The sequence below is a fragment of the Cryptomeria japonica genome, chromosome 11 (assembly GCF_030272615.1).
Source record: "Cryptomeria japonica chromosome 11, Sugi_1.0, whole genome shotgun sequence".
Taxonomy (NCBI): Eukaryota; Viridiplantae; Streptophyta; class Pinopsida; order Cupressales; family Cupressaceae; genus Cryptomeria; species Cryptomeria japonica.
The window spans coordinates 355,670,691-355,692,065 of NC_081415.1; the positions used below are offsets into that span (position 1 = coordinate 355,670,691).

At 38.7% G+C, this 21,375-nt stretch overlaps 1 protein-coding gene across 1 annotated transcript; it reads left to right on the forward strand.

The window, feature by feature from the left end:
• Positions 1-711: 711 nt before the first annotated feature.
• Positions 712-5,025, forward strand: LOC131859892 (cellulose synthase-like protein D2). Its single transcript, XM_059214134.1, has 3 exons — positions 712-2,116; positions 2,207-3,014; positions 3,191-5,025. Exons 1-3 carry the CDS (start codon positions 1,254-1,256, stop codon positions 4,922-4,924), a joined length of 3,405 nt encoding a protein of 1,134 aa, XP_059070117.1. The 5' UTR covers positions 712-1,253; the 3' UTR covers positions 4,925-5,025.
• Positions 5,026-21,375: the final 16,350 nt, after the last annotated feature.

Here is a 21,375-nt window from a genome sequence, read left to right on the forward strand (position 1 = left end):
ATTTTATCCAATTTTTTATAGATTATTTTTTCTCGTATAACAATACAATGTACATTTTATTAACATTGATTGATACCAAATTCTTTTTAAATATTCACATCCCATGCAAAATTAGATGAAGTGCAGTGTAATGTTTCCCATTTTTGATACTCAACATCTAAAAGCAAAGTTGAATAAGTATATATATAATTTAATATACTAAACTTTCTCTGTTCTTTCATAAAAACCATATGAAGTACAATGTTCAACATAAAAATCAAAAACAAAAGATAAACATAAATAAATAAATAAACAAGATTGCTTCCAAATTCCAACGATGAATTGACAAGAATGAGAAAGGTGGGCAAGAGATAAGAGTGATCCAACGCTAAGCTGCAAGACTCAGCCCACGTAAAGTATGTGTCAAACCCAGTCAAATGAGTGTTAACAATACGACATTGCCCAAAATTTAACTACCCGCATAGAAATTGTCTATCGTTGGGCCGGCCTCCGGACGGCAACCCAGTAATCTGATAAATGCGTCATGAAATCTCTCATTATATTTATTTTATTCAACCTCATAAAATCTGAACCCGTTAGCTATAGTCAAAGACGCGGGGGTATATTAGTCGTTTTGTTTTTAAGCTTTTTGTTTTTCTGAAAAAGATTTATCTTATTTGGCGTGTGGAAATGGACATCTGTGCAATGTCAATCTAAACCTGGAATATTAGAGGTGATTGTGAATTCCGATGAATGGTTCAAGGTGCCGGCCTAGTTCAAACTGTGGGTGGACCCATCACGAATACTCGTCTAATTGGTACGGCTCTTTATTCCTCATCTATCCAACAATATATAATACATGTTTGAGAATTGCTGATTTCATTCTTGCGTTTGAGGAGGGTGGTGAGCTTTGAAATGTTACTGCTACTGGTTGTGGAATTGGTATTAGAGGATCCGGTCAAAAGGAGTAGATTGTTTAAGTCTGAATCGTTCAATTGGTGAATTCGTAAGGATTGATGAATACTTCAATGTTGGGTTGCATTTAGATGTATTCATTGGTCTAGTAGTAATGTGTAGTTCGAGTTTTGCATCAGATTGTGGTTGTGGTCATGGTCATGGTCTGGTAGCTCTGGTGGTGGATGGATGAGAGCAGGGTTGGCTAAAGTTTGCCTACCTCAGAATCTGGGTCGAAATCTGCTTGATTGGTGAGCTGAGCTCTGTTTTGATTGAGAAAGATAGGGTAGGTTCAATTGACAGTAAAAGAAACGGTGGAGATGGGTTCCAGAGGAGGAACAGGGGCCAAGAACATGAATTCCAAGACGAATCCCACTCAATCTGATTCAACCACACCTACAGTGAAATTTGCAAGAAGAACATCAAGTGGTCGCTATGTGCGCTACTCTCGAGAAGATATTGATCTTTCTGAAGACATGAGTGATAATTACAGTCAATACACAGTGACCATTCCTCCTACACCTGACAATCAGCCCATGCATTCAGTGGACCGATCCATTAGTATCAAGGCAGAGGAGCAATATGTTTCTAATTCTCTCTTCACGGGTGGATTCAACAGCGTGACCAGAGCCCATTTGATGCAGATTGAGAAGGTGGGTGCAGCCACAAATGCAGACAAAGGTTCCTATTGTGCTATGAACGGATGCGATGGAAAGGTTATGCGAAACGAGAGAGGAGAAGAAGTCCCTCCCTGCGAATGCAACTTCAGAATTTGCAGAGACTGCTATTTTGATGCTGTGAGAAGTGGGGGAATGTGTCCTGGGTGCAAGGAGCCTTACAAGGTGGATTCTAATGATGGGCGTTTAGAGGCTAGTCCTCTGCCTCAACTTCCTGCCCCTGCCTCTGCTCCTAACTCTAAGACTTTGGACAGGAGGATGTCAATGATTGAATCCAACACGCCCAAATCCATGCTGTTAAGAAGCCAGACAGGTGATTTTGATCACAATCGATGGCTTTTTGAGACAAATGGAACTTACGGCTACGGCAATGCTGTCTGGCCCAAGGAGGACCCCTTTTCCAATGGAAATGGGGTGCCAGGGAACCCTCCTGATCTCAATGACAAGTCCTGGAAGCCTCTTACTCGCAAAGTAAAAATTGCTCCTGCCATTCTCAGTCCTTACAGGTTTGTGTTTCCTCTGCTCTGCTCTCTGCAACAATTTCAATGATTTGTTACCAGAACTTTTTTTCATTATTTACGTTTGGGTTCTTTCAGGTTGCTGGTTTTTGTCCGAATGGCTGTTTTAGGACTCTTCCTGCATTGGCGGGTGACTCATCAAAACAAGGATGCAGTATGGTTATGGGGAATGTCCGTTGTATGCGAAATTTGGTTTGCCTTCTCCTGGTTATTGGATCAGCTACCCAAGTTGTGTCCAATAAATCGCTTTACAGATTTGAGAGTTCTCAAAGAAAAATTTGAACAGCCGAGTCCCGGCAATCCAAGCGGGAAGTCAGACTTACCGGGAATTGATGTTTTCGTGTCGACGGCAGACCCAGAGAAGGAGCCACCGCTGGTGACGGCAAACACAATTCTATCCATCCTGGGTGCAGATTATCCCGTGGAGAAGCTCGCCTGCTATGTCTCCGACGACGGTGGGGCTCTCCTCACATTTGAAGCCATGGCTGAAGCCGCGAGCTTTGCAGCTCTCTGGATTCCCTTCTGCCGCAAGCACAACATTGAGCCCCGCAACCCCGAGAGCTACTTCAACACTAAGGGAGATCCCACCAAGAACAAAGTGCGCCCGGACTTCGTCAGGGATCGAAGACGCATCAAGAGGGAGTACGATGAATTCAAGGTACGCGTCAATGGACTTCCCGAGTCTATCAGGCGAAGATCAGATGCTTTTCATGCCAGAGAAGAAATCAAAGCCATGAAGCTCGAAACACACTCTGCCAATACCGATTTCACTGAACCAATAAAAGTGCCCAGAGCTACTTGGATGTCTGACGCGACTCACTGGCCTGGGACATGGATTGTTCCCAGTAAGGATCATTCCCGTGGAGACCACGCTGGAATCATCCAGGTATGCTATTTGCTCTGAAATCTTTGAACTCCATTTGTACAATTGAAAACTAGGGCTCCATTAAAATTGAGGAGTTTTTTTAAAAAGTAAGGAGTCTAGCTGAAGGTGGTCCTCAATACTTACTTGGGTTATGTGAAGAATGGTGAGTAAAGTGTGGAATACATATGTATTTGCAGGTGATGCTTAAAGCTCCTAGTGAAGACTCGCGTCTGGGCACCACAGATGAGGAGGGAAAGGGTCTGGACTTCAGTGAGGTGGATGTTCGTTTGCCAATGTTGGTTTACGTATCACGGGAGAAAAGGCCAGGGTATGATCACAATAAGAAGGCGGGTGCAATGAATGCTCTTGTAAGGGCGTCTGCAATCATGTCTAACGGTCCATTTATGCTCAATCTGGACTGTGATCATTATATCAATAATTCAGAAGCCCTGAGAGAGGGCATTTGCTTTATGATGGACCGAGGAGGAGATTGTCTCTGTTATGTTCAGTTCCCTCAGAGGTTTGAGGGCATCGACCCAAGTGATCGCTATGCCAACCACAACACTGTGTTTTTTGATGTTAACATGAGGGCTCTGGATGGATTGCAGGGGCCTGTTTATGTTGGAACGGGCTGTATGTTCCGACGGATTGCTCTATATGGGTTCGATCCCCCAAGAGCAAAGGAGAAGAGAGGATGGTGTGGAGGGAGAAAGAGAGTGGGCAAGGGCAAGGGAGAGCTGAGGATGCCGGCGAAGGAGGATGAGGAAGAGGGGCTGGATATAGGCCTGCTGCCTAAGGCGTTTGGCAATTCCAATCTGCTGGCGGAATCAATTCCTGTTGCAGAGTATCAGGGTCGACCTCTGGCAGACCATGCGGCGGTGAAGAATGGGCGGCCGCCAGGTGCCTGTCTCACTCCCCGGGAGCCCCTTGATGCGTCCATTATTGCAGAGGCCATCAGTGTCGTCTCCTGCTGGTACGAGGACAAAACTGAATGGGGCCAGAGAGTTGGTTGGATTTATGGGTCTGTCACAGAGGATGTGCTCACAGGCTACCGGATGCACAACAGGGGATGGAAGTCTGTCTATTGTGTGACCAAGAGGGATGCTTTCAGGGGAACAGCACCCATTAATTTGACTGATAGGCTGCACCAGGTTCTCAGATGGGCTACGGGCTCTGTGGAAATCTTCTTTTCTCGCAACAATGCCTTCTTTGCAGGCTCCAGAATGAAATTTCTTCAACGGATAGCTTATCTCAATGTGGGGATTTATCCTTTCACTTCCTTCTTCCTTATAGTTTACTGCTTCCTTCCAGCGCTTTCCCTTTTCTCTGGGCAGTTCATTGTGGAGTCCCTGAAAGTAGAATTCCTAGTATACCTTCTTGTAATTTCAATAACTCTGTCTCTGCTAGCAATCCTTGAGGTGAAATGGTCTGGTATTGAACTGGAAGAATGGTGGAGAAATGAGCAGTTCTGGCTGATTGGAGGTACCAGTGCTCATTTGGCTGCTGTGTTGCAAGGATTGCTAAAGGTTGTTGCAGGAATCGAGATATCTTTCACACTCACATCTAAGGCTGGAGGAGATAACAGTGAAGATGAATTCGCCGACCTCTATCTAGTGAAATGGACTTCACTTATGATTCCCCCCATTACCATCATGATGATTAACATCGTAGCAATAGCAGTTGGGTTTTCTCGAACCATTTACAGCGAGAATCCTGAATGGAGCAAACTTCTGGGAGGAGTTTTCTTCAGCTTCTGGGTCTTGGCTCATCTCTATCCATTTGCCAAAGGTCTCATGGGCAGAAGGGGAAGGACACCTACTATTGTGTTTGTCTGGTCAGGCCTCCTCGCAATTACAATTTCATTACTCTGGGTGGCCATTAATCCACCACCTGGAAGCCAAGGCATTGGTGGACGCTTTCACTTTCCATAGGCCTACTACAAAATAATTCCTGATCGGGGTTTCAAAAGAGATTTCGATTTAGACGGCTTCCAGAATTTGTTTCTTGTCATTTTTGAAATTCTTTTGTATGATGAAAAAGCTATTTCGTTAAGGATAATGGCCTTTTCAATTGAATTTCTCTTGCAGTGTAGGCAAATTGGCTTAGTCTGAACTGGATTTCCAAACGTAGCAAACCATACTCAAAGACAATAGATGGTCTAGTTCGAAGAATTCTACTTCCGCTACTCATGCATGCGATAGACCGAGCTAATAATTGATTTGTGGCCGGAATTGTAGTATTCACTGTTTCTGCTAATTATAATTTTATATTTTGAATATAAAATTCATTATTTTTAATGTTTTCAGATATTATTCTTTGGGGGAATAAATTTCCAACGTACAGTTGAAAATAAATGAAAAAAAGAAAACTAAATCCAATCCATCCAAAAACAAATTTCTCTGTTTTTTATCGGCACATTGTAAGGGGAATGAATGACGGAGATAGTTTAGGCATTGCCACTCGTTTCTAGCAAGCTTCTTTTTCAATTTTTTAAAAAAATTTTTTTTATCAAAAGTTCTTATTGGATTGTTATAATTTTCTTAAGTATGATTAAAAGAAAAAGTATTTATAAGTGTTTCAATTGTCTATAGAGCATTTTTGTCTCTTTTCATTGTTTCAATTATGGGTATATATACACTATAATTTCTAATGAATTTCTTATAAAAATTAGTTAATACTCAAAAAAATTCATACATCTAAAATAATCTTTAGTGTAGGATAATTAATAATTGTTTTGATTTTCTTTAGATTCATTTTAAATAATTCTACTAAGATAATAAATCTCAAGCATACCAAATTTTTTTTTCATGAAAATAAAATTCTTAAAAAAATTCAACTTCTCTTCTCTTAATTCTTATAATACTCACATGATATTATATAATTGTTCCTCCTATCATATTAAAGAAATATATATCATCCAAATATAAGATCACAAATATAGCTTCACTATCTCATTCATCAAACTCGTAAATATACTAGATGCACTAATCAACTCAAAAGACATACCAACCTCTAATAAAAATCTTTTTACAACCAGACTCATAAAAATCTTAAATTTTAGTATTTAATGTTCTCTTTCAATCATATTATTATCTTATTCTAATCTAATGACAACCAATCTTTAAATCTATCTTGTGAAAATAATTGCTCCATTCAAACAAGTCATCCATTCATCTTTCCTTGACAATGGATATACATATCTTCTTTTGAGCTTATTGATAGTTGCATAATTAGTATTATTGGCTTCATTTTAACCTTGATCATTTTTAAACCTTTTTTTTGTCAAAAATTGACAATCATCATTTGTTAAAACTCTAATATGATAAATCATTTGATTTAAATAACTTCAATCACTTCAAATATTAATTTTTTCGTCAAGCTAGCGTCATCAACCTATCTTTGTATTCCAAGATTTTAGTGTCACATATTTCCCACATCCACTTTAGTTTGACCTAACCAAAATAATTAAATTAGAAAATTCCTTTGAGCCAAAATAAAATCATTTTATAAGATCTTTCATGACTTCATTGAGTATATTATGACAAATTTCTAGACCCAAATTCATTTTCATTTGAGAAATTTGGTTAGACATTATGATAATGATTAAAATAAAATTTTATGAAAGATAAAGAAAACAAATTAAAAAAAGTTTATGAAATTATAGATGACATAATCAAATTTTAATAAAAAATACACTTCAATTAAAAATAAAATAAAATAAATCTTTTCTCTCCTAAGAGTACTAATTCATTAGAAGGGTTCTTGTGAAGTTTGCTCAAACATGCGTGGAAATTGTCATTATCATGACCACAATGGAAATGCCAAGTGCAAAGTTGAAGACCACAACATATCCTCAAGTAGACATGTATGCAGATAGTAGGTGTGATCAAATGTCTGGTAGAACACTTTAAAAGATTTCTTCTCATGGAACATAACGATTGAAAGTGTACACAGAAAACAGATTTGTTGAGAAGAGTTTTAAAATATTCAAACAAATTTCCTTCCTTCCTTCCCAAAATGGTTTATGAACATCCATTGAAGCACTGGTAAAGATGTATAGAGAATGCAGAAGCATAGACAAGGCACGTGAACTGTTTGACATACACATAATGCAGAATATGATTGTGTTGATGCTATTTCACCCCATCACATGGGTTTTGGTTACTCAATGTGTTTTTGAAAGATAAATTTATCACAGATGTTGTTTTTTAACTAATGGGTGTCTAAGTTTGATTATCACTAGGGTTTTTAGTCCTTGTCTTTAGGTGGAGATTAATGCTTTCAGTTCACTCTTATCAATTAATTGAACTCTCAAGAAATCATGTGCACCTCATTTAACCTATGTTTTTTAGAATTTTGCTATCAAATTCAATTTTCTCTGATTATTGCAATTTCTTGGTTGGTTGGTGGGATTATTTCCCATGGTTTTTTCTATTTTCATCGAATGAGAATCATTTTGACAATTTAAAAAGTGAAGGTGCACATTCTTTGGTCTACTAGTTGTGGACATGTCTTTTGCACGTAGTGCAAGGGCTTTTTGTGGCATGGTGCAACTTACTTAACGTTTTGATCCAAATATCATTTTTGTTTGGTTCATCGATTTCTCATCTTTCATGCACATTAAAAAAAAATTAACTACACTCTTTCGAAAACATAACTATTGTGTCTTCATGCGCAGGAATCCTCACGCTGAGAAAATAAGGTTGAACATTTTTGCAAAAAGCTTCTAAAACAAAATAAGAAGACGCTAGAAATCCAAGTACCATTCCCATCCCCTTTCTTTTTCTCTATTTCCAGTTTACATTATTTGAAGTAATTTTGGTATTTAAGATGAAATCTATACTAGATAGTTGGGATAGGATGCAATCCCATGCAGAGGGTTACAATTGTTAATTTTGATTGTTGTTGCACACATAAACCCTCTGAAATAGGAAAAAAGAAATTTTAGGAGGGAAATTAGCTGACTCTCGAATAGTTCTAGTCCGTCCACTCCCTTCCCTCCCCTCATCTTCCCCTGCTCTCTCTCTCTCTCTCTCTCTCTCTAAGTTTCTACTTGTTGGGACCTATAAAATTTTGTGAATTTGAGAGGCCCATATCAAGAATTTTGCATCTGCACTTCCTCCTAGCGTGGCTTATCAATTTTTTGGCAAATGCGATGGGTAGGCTTATAGCCAGTTTCGCGCCCCCCTTTTTTTACCAGCTCTTCCCTATGTGAAGTTTGCTGTGGCCATTGGGAAAGGCCATAGAAAACTCAAAACAAATGCAATCGGCCTGTGTAAGGCATTTTTACTTGGGCGCCAAATTGGGTTTACAAAAGAAACAAACTTTCAAGGGAAAGAATTTTATCCCACATTGGCAGTGTAGAGGGAGTTTATCGCATTTAAATATAAGAACACATATAACTATACTGTCAAAGCTTAAGGTCTTTTGGCAAGAAGTGGCTCGTGGCCCAGTGGACCCCGCATGTGTGCGCATCTCAAGGCGTCCAAATTTTGCGGCAGGCTGGCGAGAAGAAGCTAAAGGTCGAGCAAGTCGGGTAGATCAGACAATGATTGCAAATGATTAGACAGTGGTCGCTATACCATGATAGAAAGATGTCCGCCAAATACTCACCACGACTTGGCGACAAAGCACGTGCCGAAAAGGGGCGAGTTAAAGATCAAGCAGATCGCTGAGATCCAACGACATATCTGAGGAAGATCAACGGTGGAGTGAAATTTCAGGGCTATCCATGACTATCGTTGTACTGTTGTTGTGAAGTGCCTAGAATGAATACCTTCACGACATGGTGACCAAGTGGTGGGTCCGACGAAGATGAAGTGGTGGGTCTAAGTGGCAAGACAGGTGGATCTGTGAGCAGGCCGGAGGAGACAGGTGGCGCCCAGCTGGATGCGCAGACAAACCAAAGAGTGACTTATCGAACAAACCTTGGTCGTGATGGATCTCTAAAAGGATTCACTAAAAGCATCAGTTCCATTGACATAAACTACATCGAAGAAATCAGGACTGGTCCTGCCGATAAAATAAAGAGTATCCATGAAACTACAGTATTGATGAGACATGTGAACAGCTCGCCGAGGGAGGAAGTTTGGCCGAAAGAATGATATCGAACACCCCAACAAAACCAAAGACATGTGGCGGTTAGAAGGTGGTGCTCGGATGGATCTAAAGGCGAACCAAAGGCTGACACATGGCGGGCCCGTGCAGAAAAGGGTGAGCGGCCCAGGTGAGATAATGAGCGAGCAGGTCCAAGGAAGATCAACGGTGGTCGCTAGGTCGCGATGAGAAACTGCTCGTTAGCATATCCATCACGACCCAGCAACAAAGAAGGGCTTCATTCTGGCAATGAGTCCAAGTCGTGCTGAGGTGGCAGGACAGGGACCCCAGAGCCAATCAGGGGGTGCCACGTGGTAGAGCGCAGAAAGAGGCCGCAGAGGCAAAAGTCAAAATTAAATGTATAGTTTCGACTATAGTGAAAATGAAAAGATTTAAATGAATTTTGTACCTGACTAATCTGCAAGAGAAATTAATGACTGACCTATAGAGGGATTAATGGTTGAGGGGTTATTTTTTGCCCGAATATACAGGTGTTATATATCGTTGGAAAGCTCTCGATACGAGGAGTTTGTTTTTGCAGTTAGTTGTTGCACACGTAAAGTATCTCAAGGGTAGTTGCCTCGGAATTTCAGAAGGATTTTTCAGTTTGTCAGAGAGGATTTTCTGCAGGCCAAGTGTGTGAGTAGTTAATGCTGAAAGAATTGGCAGTTGCCATTGTCAGGGATGAAATTCAAATTTCTTCTCTCTTCCTTCTTATTCTGCGGTCTTCTTATTTTGTAGGGGTTCCAGATTTTTGTGAGCAAGTCTCCTTAATCTTGGTTTCCAACTCTGAGTTTTTCCAAGCTTGTAATATAATGTCTTTTTTCAAGTAATGGAGTATATCTTCTTGTTGTAGGTGTTTTTGTTGTAGGTTCTTATGTATGTAAGGCATGCATAAATTCACACAAAATTGTCTCTAGATATATATTTCTTTGTTACAAATTAAATCCTCAAGGAGGCTGGAATTTGTCATCTCAAGGAGATTGTTGTGATTGTTTGTGGGTATTCTTCAAGGAAAAATTTAAATTTTGTAATCAATCATAAATAATGGAATATATTTTCAAGATCTGATGATTTTGTGAATGAGATGAGTAATGCATTTATGCAAGGCATTAATGTAGGAATACTTAATGATGAAGATGGATTTGCAGTAGAGGTTTTTCATTTTTAGTTTGATATATGACTCTATGCCCTTGGATAAGGCACTGGTCTTGCAGATTCTGGGGATTCTTAGAGATTTTTAAAATCAAATATCCATTTACTTTTATGTTTGTAGTTTTAGTTTGTTCCACCTATCTCATGCTTCAACTTAGTTGAGATGTCAATGTAGATCTATCCCATCTGCGGTAACCTCCTAGTTGTTTAAGCCTTATGAGATCTATCTGCTTTTATTGATGCCATCATATGTGTGTGATGGGTCTGCGTCAATGCATCAAAGGTACACCCACCTAGGTTTTGCAGAGCCTGAAGAGTAGAAGGATTCAAATCCTTGTTATGTTGTCCAAGTCCTGAAGTTCTTCATTGTATGAAGTTGGTTATTTCATAGATAGATTGCAGGTGAACTTGGTTTGCTCATTTTTTAGAACAACACTACCTTATCTTCTTTCTAATCCCTTACCAGGACATTTTAATGTAGCCAACCAAAGGCATCGTGTCAAATGGCACATAATCCTCATGTCGACCTATATATAAAGCAAAAAGACAAGAATTATTTCTAGGCATGCTAATATCCATTTTTCACAACAAAATTTATAGGGATCCATCTTTGAAATATAAATTAGATGTAATGTTTGTACTATTTTTTTACTTTGGTAGAATCTTCATTTATGATTATTATTGTTTTGTGAGACCCTCAACCCTCCTCAACACCCTAACCTCTTTGGTGGTGCTCTCACTAATAGTTCAAACTTTTGGTGTAGTGGCAACTAGTTTGTGCTAACAAAACTAACGACTCTACTAGGGAGGGTTTGACTCCTGTCAGTGATATCTTACTTGCCTCATGGTCAATTGTGTCCAATACGGATCTCTTAGCTCAGGGGGCTAAACTATTGTCAAAACATGGGACACTCAACCTTCCTTGATACCCTAACCTCTATGGTAGTTCTCTCACTAACAATTCAAACTTTGTGTGTAGTGGTAACTGAAATGTGTTAAAAAAATTGGCAACTCTATTAGGGAGGGTTTGACTCCCGCCCTCGGCGGTTTACTTGCCTTAGTCAACTATGTCTAGTTGCTCCTCTCTTCTCAGGGAGCTAAATTGTTTTCACGTGGGACCCTCAAACCTCCTTGACACCCTAACCTCTCTAGTGGTGCTCTCAATAATAGTTCAAACTTTTGGTGTAGTGGCAATTGCATGTCAGTTGGTCTGTGTTAACAATTACCATGTATTACTTGTACTTGCACTTGAATCTTGTTAAAGATACATTTTCTTCAATCACCTCTAGGTGTATCCATGTTTTCTAATACCAAAGTTATTTAGATTACTAAGCTCTCTTATTTTAGTTTCAATTTCTTCTACTTGATGTTCTTCTTGAAATCTTTTTCTCCTTTTCCTTTCTTCTCACCTTGCATATTATCCCACAAAAGTGCAACATTGGATTTCAAACCGGTCTTTGTCAACTCCATTTTCTTTTTTTGATCTACATCAATATTTTCCATTTCAGATACCTCTGAATTCAAGTATCCAATTTGGGTATGCACAAGGGTTTGATTCTACACTAGAGTAACTTACAATTTTTTGCCTTGTATATGGATTTTTACTATTGCGTCTCCATAGAGTATTGTATCAAAATGAGCTCTAATATTCTCATGCCTCATTTCAGAATCTATAAGGTTTACTTGGATTCAACAACTTCCTATCTTGTCAATAATATTCACTAATGCTAATTTTTTTTTTCCTCAATCACTCTTCCAGACTATGTTGTGGTTATCTTCAACATGTCCTTGCAAATAAAAATTCAAATACATAAATGAATGCAAAAGAAGGCTTGGGATCTCTCAACAAACAAAAGGAATTTTTTAGTGACAAAGAATACACCATCACGTTAATACAAGTCTATAAAACATTAAGCTCTAGGGTAAGTGCACCAGGATGGTGTGCAAAAAGGGGGGTATAAGTGGACACCTTTTTTCGGAAATCAGCTAAACCTGAACTTGGAGGAGCAATTTGAGACCCATCCACTTAAAACATGAAGATACTCAAAGAACATTTAGATTGTAGTACTATGAATCTAGTTTCCAAACTACTATTTTTTTTCAAAATTGGATAAGATTAAGGGGGTAAAATCCTTCGTGCATGAAGCACAAATCCTATTTTTTTTCTTCTGAAAAACATAACATAGTGTCTAGCGTGCGCATCAAAAAAGTCATAGTTAGATTTAGTATTTTGACAAATCCTTTGGTAGAAAGATAGTTAAGAGTGAGGACTAGAAGTCGTGTATTTTTTTGTAATTTTTTGTTGAGTATTTTTTTAATAGTTTTTCAAAATGGTCACATCCTGAAAAATTAGGTACCTATTCATGTGCGAAGCATAACTTGCACCAAAATAATAATAAATGTAAATTTTTTTTTAAAAGTGTAAAGAATCAAGTGCACTACAATAATATATACAGTTTTTTAAATTTGGATAAGTAGATCAAAAGTTATTAAAAAAATGGTACACATATGTCTCTGAGAACTATGAAGACACTTGTAAAAGAAATTCAAGATTAATATGTTAATGTTGTTCAAATTTAAAAAAACTATATGGTTAGAATGATCAGAAGATGGGGAAATTATGGTGGAAATTTTAGAAATACCCACTTGATAACATGTAAAGTTGATGACGATGAAGTTGAGAAACCAGAATGGAAGAAGAAAACATGTAAAAAGGAGGGGAAAAAGGCTCCCAAGCCTTGGCCTTGTTGTCCAAGCCTAAGTACAAGGCAAAACACATATGGGTTATTTAAATAACAAATGCGTACGGGTTTTTTAAAACAAAAATGCATTCAAGTATTAGAAATAAAAAATGCATACGAGTTTTTGAAAATACAAAACGCGTACGTGTTAGGTTTAGTAAGAAAAACACGTACACATTTTGCTTACTTAGAGTTAGATTAGTAATATGGAATTGTATGCAATTCATTTTGCATTCCATTAGTTTTCTCAGTAGGATATATACATAAAATATAACATTTATACTTTAAGTTATATTTTTATGTATATATTGTTAGGATGTTTGAGAGTGGTTTCAGATCTCTAGTAGTCATAATGCAAATTCTAGATTTTAAGAGATGTTATAATTTTTCAGACAGTCAAATTTCAGTAATCAGGGGCTTCTATCATCATTCACTTGATATCTCTCTATCTCACAGTCTTTGCCTCTCCTAAGCTCTAGACCTATCTATTTTCCTATCTCTCTCCTCCTCTCTTCACCTCTCTCTATCTCACTCTCTCCTCTCTCCCCAAGATTTAGATTTTATAATTTCTTAGACATAATCAAATTTCAGTAATCACTAAGCTCTCTCTCTCTCTCTCTAGACCTATCTCTCTTCCTCTCCCCTTCTCTCCCCCTCTCCCCTTCTCTCCCCCATCTCTCTATCTCACTCTCTCCTTTCCTCCAAGATTTAAACCTATCTCTCTCACCCTTCTTTATATCTCCCATCTATTCTCTAAATACATGACACACATTCTCTCTTTCTCTCTCTCTCTCTCTCTCTCTCTCTCTCTCTCTCTCTCTGTTTATCTTTGTCATATGGCATCCTAAGGGGTCATATGGGGTCCTAAGGGGTCATATGGCATCATTAGGGGTCATACGGGGTCCTAAGGGGCCACACATGTGTTAGAACACTATATGACCCCTTTAGACACCATATGACCCCTTAGAAAATCGTATTGTCTTAAGGGGTCATATAGTTTCCTAAGGGGTCATATAGTGTCCCTCCTTTTAAGTATTTTTAGGACCTCTCTCCCTTTGTCCCCTTTTAGCCTTTTTAATACTCTGTCTCTCTCCCCTTAAGTATTTTTAGGGCCTCTCTCCCTTTATCCCCTTTTAGACTTTTTAATAGTCTCTCTCTCTCTCTGTTATTGTGTCCTAAGGGGTCATATGGTGTTCTAACATATGCGTTGCCCCTTAGGACCCAATATGACCCCTAACGACACCATATGATCCCTTACGACACCATATGACCCCTTAGAACACCATATCACCCCTTTTAACATCCTAGTACACGACATGGTCCCTTAGGACACCATATGACCCCTTAGGACAATATGATGTCCTAATGGGTTATATGGTGTCCTAAGGGGTCATATGGTGTTCTAACACATGCGTGGCCCCTTAAGACTACATATGACTCCTAACGGCACTATATGACCCCTTACAACACTATATGGCTCCTTAGGACACCATATGACCCCTTAGGACACTACATGACCCCTTAGGAAACTATATGACCCCTTAGGACAATATGATGTCCTAATGGGTCATATGGTGTCCTAAGGGGTCATATGGTGTTCTAACACATGTGTCATCCCTTAAGACCCCATATGACCCCTAACAACACCATATGACCCCTTAGGACACCATATGACCCCTTTTAACATCCTAGTACATGACACGGCCCATTAGGACACCATATGACTCCTTAGGAAAATATGATGAATCCCAATGGGTCATATGGTGTTCTAACACATGTGTGGCCCCTCAGGACCCCATATGACCCCTAACGACACTTGAGAACACCATATGACCCCTTTTAACATCCTAGTATACAACATGACCCCTTAGGACACCATATGACCCCTTAGGACAAATACAATGTACTAATGGGTCATATTGTCCTAAGGGGTCATATGTCCTAATTCTCTCTCTCTCTCTCTCTCTCTCTCTCTCTCTCTCTCTCTCTCTCTCTTATGGTGTCCTAATGGGTCATATGGTTTTCTAACACATGTGTGGCACATTAGGAACCCATATGACTCCTAACGACACCATACGACCCCTTAAGATAATATATAACCCCTCACGACACCATATGACCCCTTTTAGCATCCTAGTACATGACATGACCCCTTAGGACACCATATAAACTCTTTTAACCTTCTAGTACATGACATGACCCCTTAGGACACCATATGACCCCTCAAGACACCATATTGACCCCTCAGGACACCATATGACCCCTTTTAACATCCCAATACATGACATGGCCGCTTAGGACACCATATGACCCCTTAGTACAATATGATGGATCCTAATGGGTCATATGTTGTTCTAACACATGTGTGGCCCCTTAGGAGCCCATATGACCCCTAATGACACCATAGGAGCCATTAGGACACCATATGACCCCTTCAAACACCTTATGACCCTTTTAACATCCTAGTATATGACATGACCCCTTAGAACACACTATGACCTCTTAGGACAATATGATGTCCTACTGGGTCATATGGTGTCCTAAGGGGTCATATGGTGTTCCAACACATGTGTCACCCCTTAGGACCCCATATGACCCCTACCAACACCATATGAACCCTAACAACACTATATGACCCCTTAGAACACCATATGACCCTTTAGGACACTATATGACCCTTCAGGACACCATATGACCCCTTAGGACACCATATGGCCCCTTTTAACATCCTAGTACATGACATGACCCCTTAGGGCACCATATGACCCATTTTAACATCCTAGTGCATGACATGACCCCTTACAACACCATATGACCTCTTAGGACAATATGATGTCTTAAGGGGTCATATGGTGTTCTAACACATGTGTAGCCCCTTAGGACTTCATATGACCCCTAATGACACCATATGACACCTTAGGACCCCATATGACCCTAGCGACACCATATGACACCTTAGGAGCCCATATGACCCTAACGACACTATATGGCCCTTTTGGACACCATATGACTCCCCAGGGCACCATGACCCCTTTTAACAACCTAGTACATGACATGACCACCTAGAACACCATATGATCCCTTATTATAATATGATGGATTCTAATGGGTCATATGGTGTCCTAAGGGGTCATATGGTGTTCTAACACATGTGTGGCCCCTTAGGATCCCATATGACCCCTAACAACACCATATGACCCCTTAAGACATCATATGACCCCTTAAGGCATCATATTGTCCTAAGGGGTCATATGGTGTTCTAAGGGGCCATGTCGTACATATCAATATGTTAAAAAGGGTCATATGGTTGTTGGCAGTCGGCCAACGTCCCTCGCGGAGATTCTCGACATGGTTTAACAGCCTCCTGTGGATTCTATAAGTCTAGTGGTTGTATCAGGTATTGACAAGTCGATATTTGGGTGCAACAACAATCCAAGCTTGTAACAAGTGGTATCAGAGCTTGGTCACATGTTTGAATCACGCAAGCCGCGGTGAGTGACACTAGGAGGGGATTGTTGGCAGTGGGCTAGCATCCCTCGCGAAGATTCACGACATGGTTTAATAGCCTCCTATGGATTCTATAAGTCTAGTGGTTGTATCGGGCATTGATAGGTCGACCTTTTGGTGCAGCGGCAACCCTAGCTTGTAACAATGGTGTCCTAAGGGGTCATGTGAGGTCCTAAGGGGCCACACATGTGTTAGAACACCATATGACCACTTAGGATACCATATGACCCTTTAGGACATCATATTATCCTAAGGGATCATATGGTGTCCTAAGGGGTTATGTTGTGTACTAGGATGTTAAAAGGGGTCATATGGTGTCCTGAGGGATAAATAGAGAGGTGGACGGAAGGAGGGAGGGATGCATGAATAGAGAGAGAGAGACGAAGAGGGGAGATAGTGATAAGTTTAGAGGGGGGGAATAGATAAAGAGATGTGGAGAGGGAAGGAGACAGAGGCAGGTGAGATATACAAAAGTGGAGGGGAGAGTTGGAGCAAGGGAGAGGAGAGGTATTCAAAGAGGGAGGGAAGGAGAGGTACTCTTTACTCCACCTCTCTATCAAGTACCCATCTATCTATACTCTCTATCCCTCCTCTCCCTTTATGTATTTATCTCTTCTCTCTCTATGGGTATCTATCTTCCCCCTTGTTCTCTTTATCTCCCTTCTCCCTCTCTCTACCTACCTCTCTTTCCATACCTATGTACTTTTATCTCCCCAAATTCTCTACCTCCTTCCCTCCATTCTAAAATCTCTCTCTCTCTCTCTCTCTCTCTCTCTCTCTCTCTCTCTCTCTCTCTCTCCATACTCTCTCTATAGCTACTTATCTATATTTACCCTAGACCTCTCTTTAAATACCCATCCTTCTCTCACTCCAAGTCTCCCCTCCACTTTTTTATATATCACCTATCTCTAAATCTCTCCTTCCCTCTCCACCTCTTTGTTTATTTTCCCCCTCTCAACTTATCACCATCTCTCATCTTCCTCTCTCTCTTTCTCTATATATATCTCCCTCCCTACAATACCTCTATTTCTATCTTCTCCTCTATCTCCCAAACCTTCACTTACCACTTCTATCAATATCACTCTCTCCCCACTCTCTCTCTATTACCTTTTTCTCAACCTATATCTCTCTCCCTCCCTCCCTATATCTCTACCTCTCTCTCTCTCTCTCTCTCTCTTTTCATTTATCTCTACTTATCTATATCTACTTACCTTTTTGTACTCCCCCCATAAAATATTGATCTAAATACCTAGATAGATAGATAGAGGTAGGTAGAGAGAAGGAGAGGGAATATAAAGAGTGTGAGATAAAGAAAAATAGATAGGGAAGGAGGGAGGGAGGAAGTGAGAAAGACGAGGAATGAAAAGAGAGGTAGGTAGAGAGAAGGAGAGGGAAGATAAAGAGTGTGAGATAAAGAAAAATAGATAGGGAAGGAGTGAGGGAGGAAGTGAGAAAGACAAAAGTAGAGAGAAAGATTTATGAAGATGAGTAGAGCTAGGGAGGAAGGGAAGAAGGTGTATGTAGAGAGAGAGAGAGGGGAGATAGAGAAGTAAAGACAGAGCATGGGAGGGTGGGACAAAGATAAAAGGGGAGAGATAGAGCGAGATTTGGGGAGGGGGATAAAGAGGTGAGATACAAAGGAGAGAATGTGTGTCACATATTTAGAGAACAGAAGGGAGATATAAAGAAGGGTGAGAGAGATAGGTTTAAATCTTGGAGGAGAGGAGAGAGTGAGATGGAGAGATGGGGGAGATAAGGGGAGAGGGGGAGTGATAGGTCTAGAGATGGAGGAAGATAGATAGAGAGAGAGAGAGCTTAGTGATTACTAAAATTTGATTATGTTTGAGAAAGTATAAGATCTAAAGCTTGGGGAGAGAGGAGAGAGTGAGATAGAGAGCTCAGGTGAAGGGAGGATGAGAGAGATAGGAAAATAGATAGGTCTAGAGCTTAGGGGAGACATAGAGCGTGAGATAGAGAGATATCAAGTGAATGATGATACAAGCCCATCGATTACTGAAATTTGACTATCTAAAAAATTATAAGATCTCTTAAAATCTAGAAGCTGCATTATGACTCCTAGAGATCTGAAACCACTCTCAAACATCCTGACAATATATACATAAAATATATCAAAGTATAAGTTACATTTTCTCTTATACTTAAATATTATATTTTATGTATATATCCTACTGAAAAAACTAATGGAATGCTAATGAATTGCATACAAGTCCATATTACTAATCTAACTTTATGTAAGCAAAACACGTACGTGTTTTTCTTACTAAACATAACACGCACACGTTTTGTATTTTCAAAAACCCATACGCGTCTTTTATTTTTAAGAACGCGAACACAATTTTGTTATAAAAACCCGTACGCGTTTTTTAATTTAAATAACCCATATGCATTTTGGATTGGATTTAGGCTCAGTTATACGAGCCTTAACACAAACGGGCTATTTAATTTTAAAAGTAACCCGTTCGTGTTAGTAGTACTTAGATGTTTTTTTAGGGTGTCCACTTTTTTGCACACCATCTTGGTGCACTTACCCTCTACTCTCTTGCTTGTAAGTTTAGAGAAAGGTTTCAAGAAAGAGATGCTATACTTAAGACTAGTTTTTGGCACACTATTCTTTTATTCTTTGGTCTGAGTGGTGGTATTATGTGAATGCAAAAACAAACAACATATGCCATAATAGAAAATGTTCCACTAGAAGATGTTGGCAGGTGCTTTGTTGTGTTGTGTGTGTGCAAGTTAGAACCATTGCGTGCTGACAATCACTTATTTTAATAATATCTATAAACTTTGTCCAAAATCAAAACATGGCAATAGATAGCTAGATATTTTGATGATGTTCAACATCGAACTTGGTTCTATGGAGGCATTAGAAAAGTTATCACTTATTTTAATAATTATAAACTTTTCTCAAAATCATAACATGGCAATAGACAACTTGATATTTTGATGATGTTCAACATCATCCCTGGTTGCATGGAAGCATTGTAAAAGTTATGGTAAATGTCTTTGCTTTATTTTGATAGATTGGAAATTTTGATGTTGTACATTGAAAAAATGGCATCAATCTAACAACAATACATTATCCTCGATTCTATGGAAGCATTAGAAAAGTTATAGTAAATGTCTTTGTTTTAGTTTGATAGATTGAATATTTTAATGTTGTATCTTGGAAAAGTAGCATCAATCTAATGACAATGAAAGTATCTCAATAAACCCCAAAAGTTTGAGCATGAGCCTCAAGAGGTAATGATCCAACACCTTTGCAAACTTTTGCATTTAACTATAACAAGCAAAGCCAATTCTTATTTAAGTTGAGAAGTGATGGGTCATGAGAATGTGACCTTACACGTGAGCTTCTACAAAAGTCCAATAGTTTTCAGCTGAATCATCTAAGTGTTAAGTGTTCTTGAGGTGACGTCTTTGCTTCAGTTTTAAAACGTCTCTACTTTTGGAATGAGTAGGAAGACAACCTCATGCATAGTTTTTCTCCTTGATTTTCGTCATTCAAACATTCTTCAACAAAGTACATTTCTTGCATTTTATGACATCTTACTTGTTGGTTGCATGGTATAATCGTGATCTTGGACCGCATCTACCACGCATAACAAATACTATGAATATTTGAATGTTGAACGCTAGCATATATTGGTTTCAATTTGTTCGCTTGAGTTTTAAGTTGAATATACACCCCATTATGTAATGTGTAATATACATCATAGTAGTAAAAATCATTTCTATAAATCAGCATATCAAAAGATAAAGATTTTAAAAAAAAAAAGTGATTTAATTGGGAAAATATTTAGTCAGGGTAATAGTTTTAAAAAACAAGAAAATGGGTCAGGATTAAGGTTTTCAAAAAAAATAAAATATTTAAAATTCAAACAAAAAATACTAAAAATGTGATTTTATGGTTAGTCATTCTTTAATTAAAATAAATTGGCAAAAAAAATTAAATTTTAGAGATTTTTTTTAATCTTATGATTTTTCCACTTGAAAAATCATTTTCTACTCCAAGTTCCAACTTATTATAAAATGCAAATTTGAATTTATGCTTCTATGTTATATATAATGGGAAATTTTATCAGAACCTTCTCTTCCATTGGCTCTCCTATCCAACCAAATTTATGGTTTTTTTTTATTATGTTTTCATCTTATCCTTATTACTAATGAGTTTGATAATATCTTGCAAACTAGACTCATTCTTCACTTCTACATGTTTATATTTTATTTGTAAGTATTGTAGTTTAAAATTCAATCCTCTTAAAGGTTTCTTGAAGACTTGATGTTTGTGCCATCCTTGAAATTTATTTATATTTTTGATGAATAGTAGCCATTTCATTTAATTTAAGAAAACGTACACTATTCACAAAAGAAAGTAGTATCCCCTCTTAGGAGTCAAATGGGCAGAGCTTAGAGAATAAAAAAGCACATGAAATATGAGTCAAGCTCAAATAGAAGAAAAAAAAGGAGTCACTAAGCGACTAAAGCAGTTGTCAAAGGAGGCGGTGGCAGATCTTTGTCATCCTTAAGACCCCATACATCATTGGGGTCAAGGTTGTCATTTGGGAGGGATCACCCTTCTTCAATAGTACTATCTTCTATTTCCTTGTCCCAATCCTTGCAAGATGGAGAGATCATAGGGGCTTCACTAGCTAGGCAATATTATATCACGTGCATTCATATTGGTGGGTTTAATATCCAAAAAATGAGGGTACAATATATTGCCCATCTGTGAAAATAGGGGTTTTTTTAATTCGGGCTATGAAAAATATAATATCTAGAAAAAATATGGGGGCTTTTAATTCAAGTTGTGTATTGGGAGGGGGTGACAAAAAAAAAGTTTAGGACAATATTTTTTTAAAATA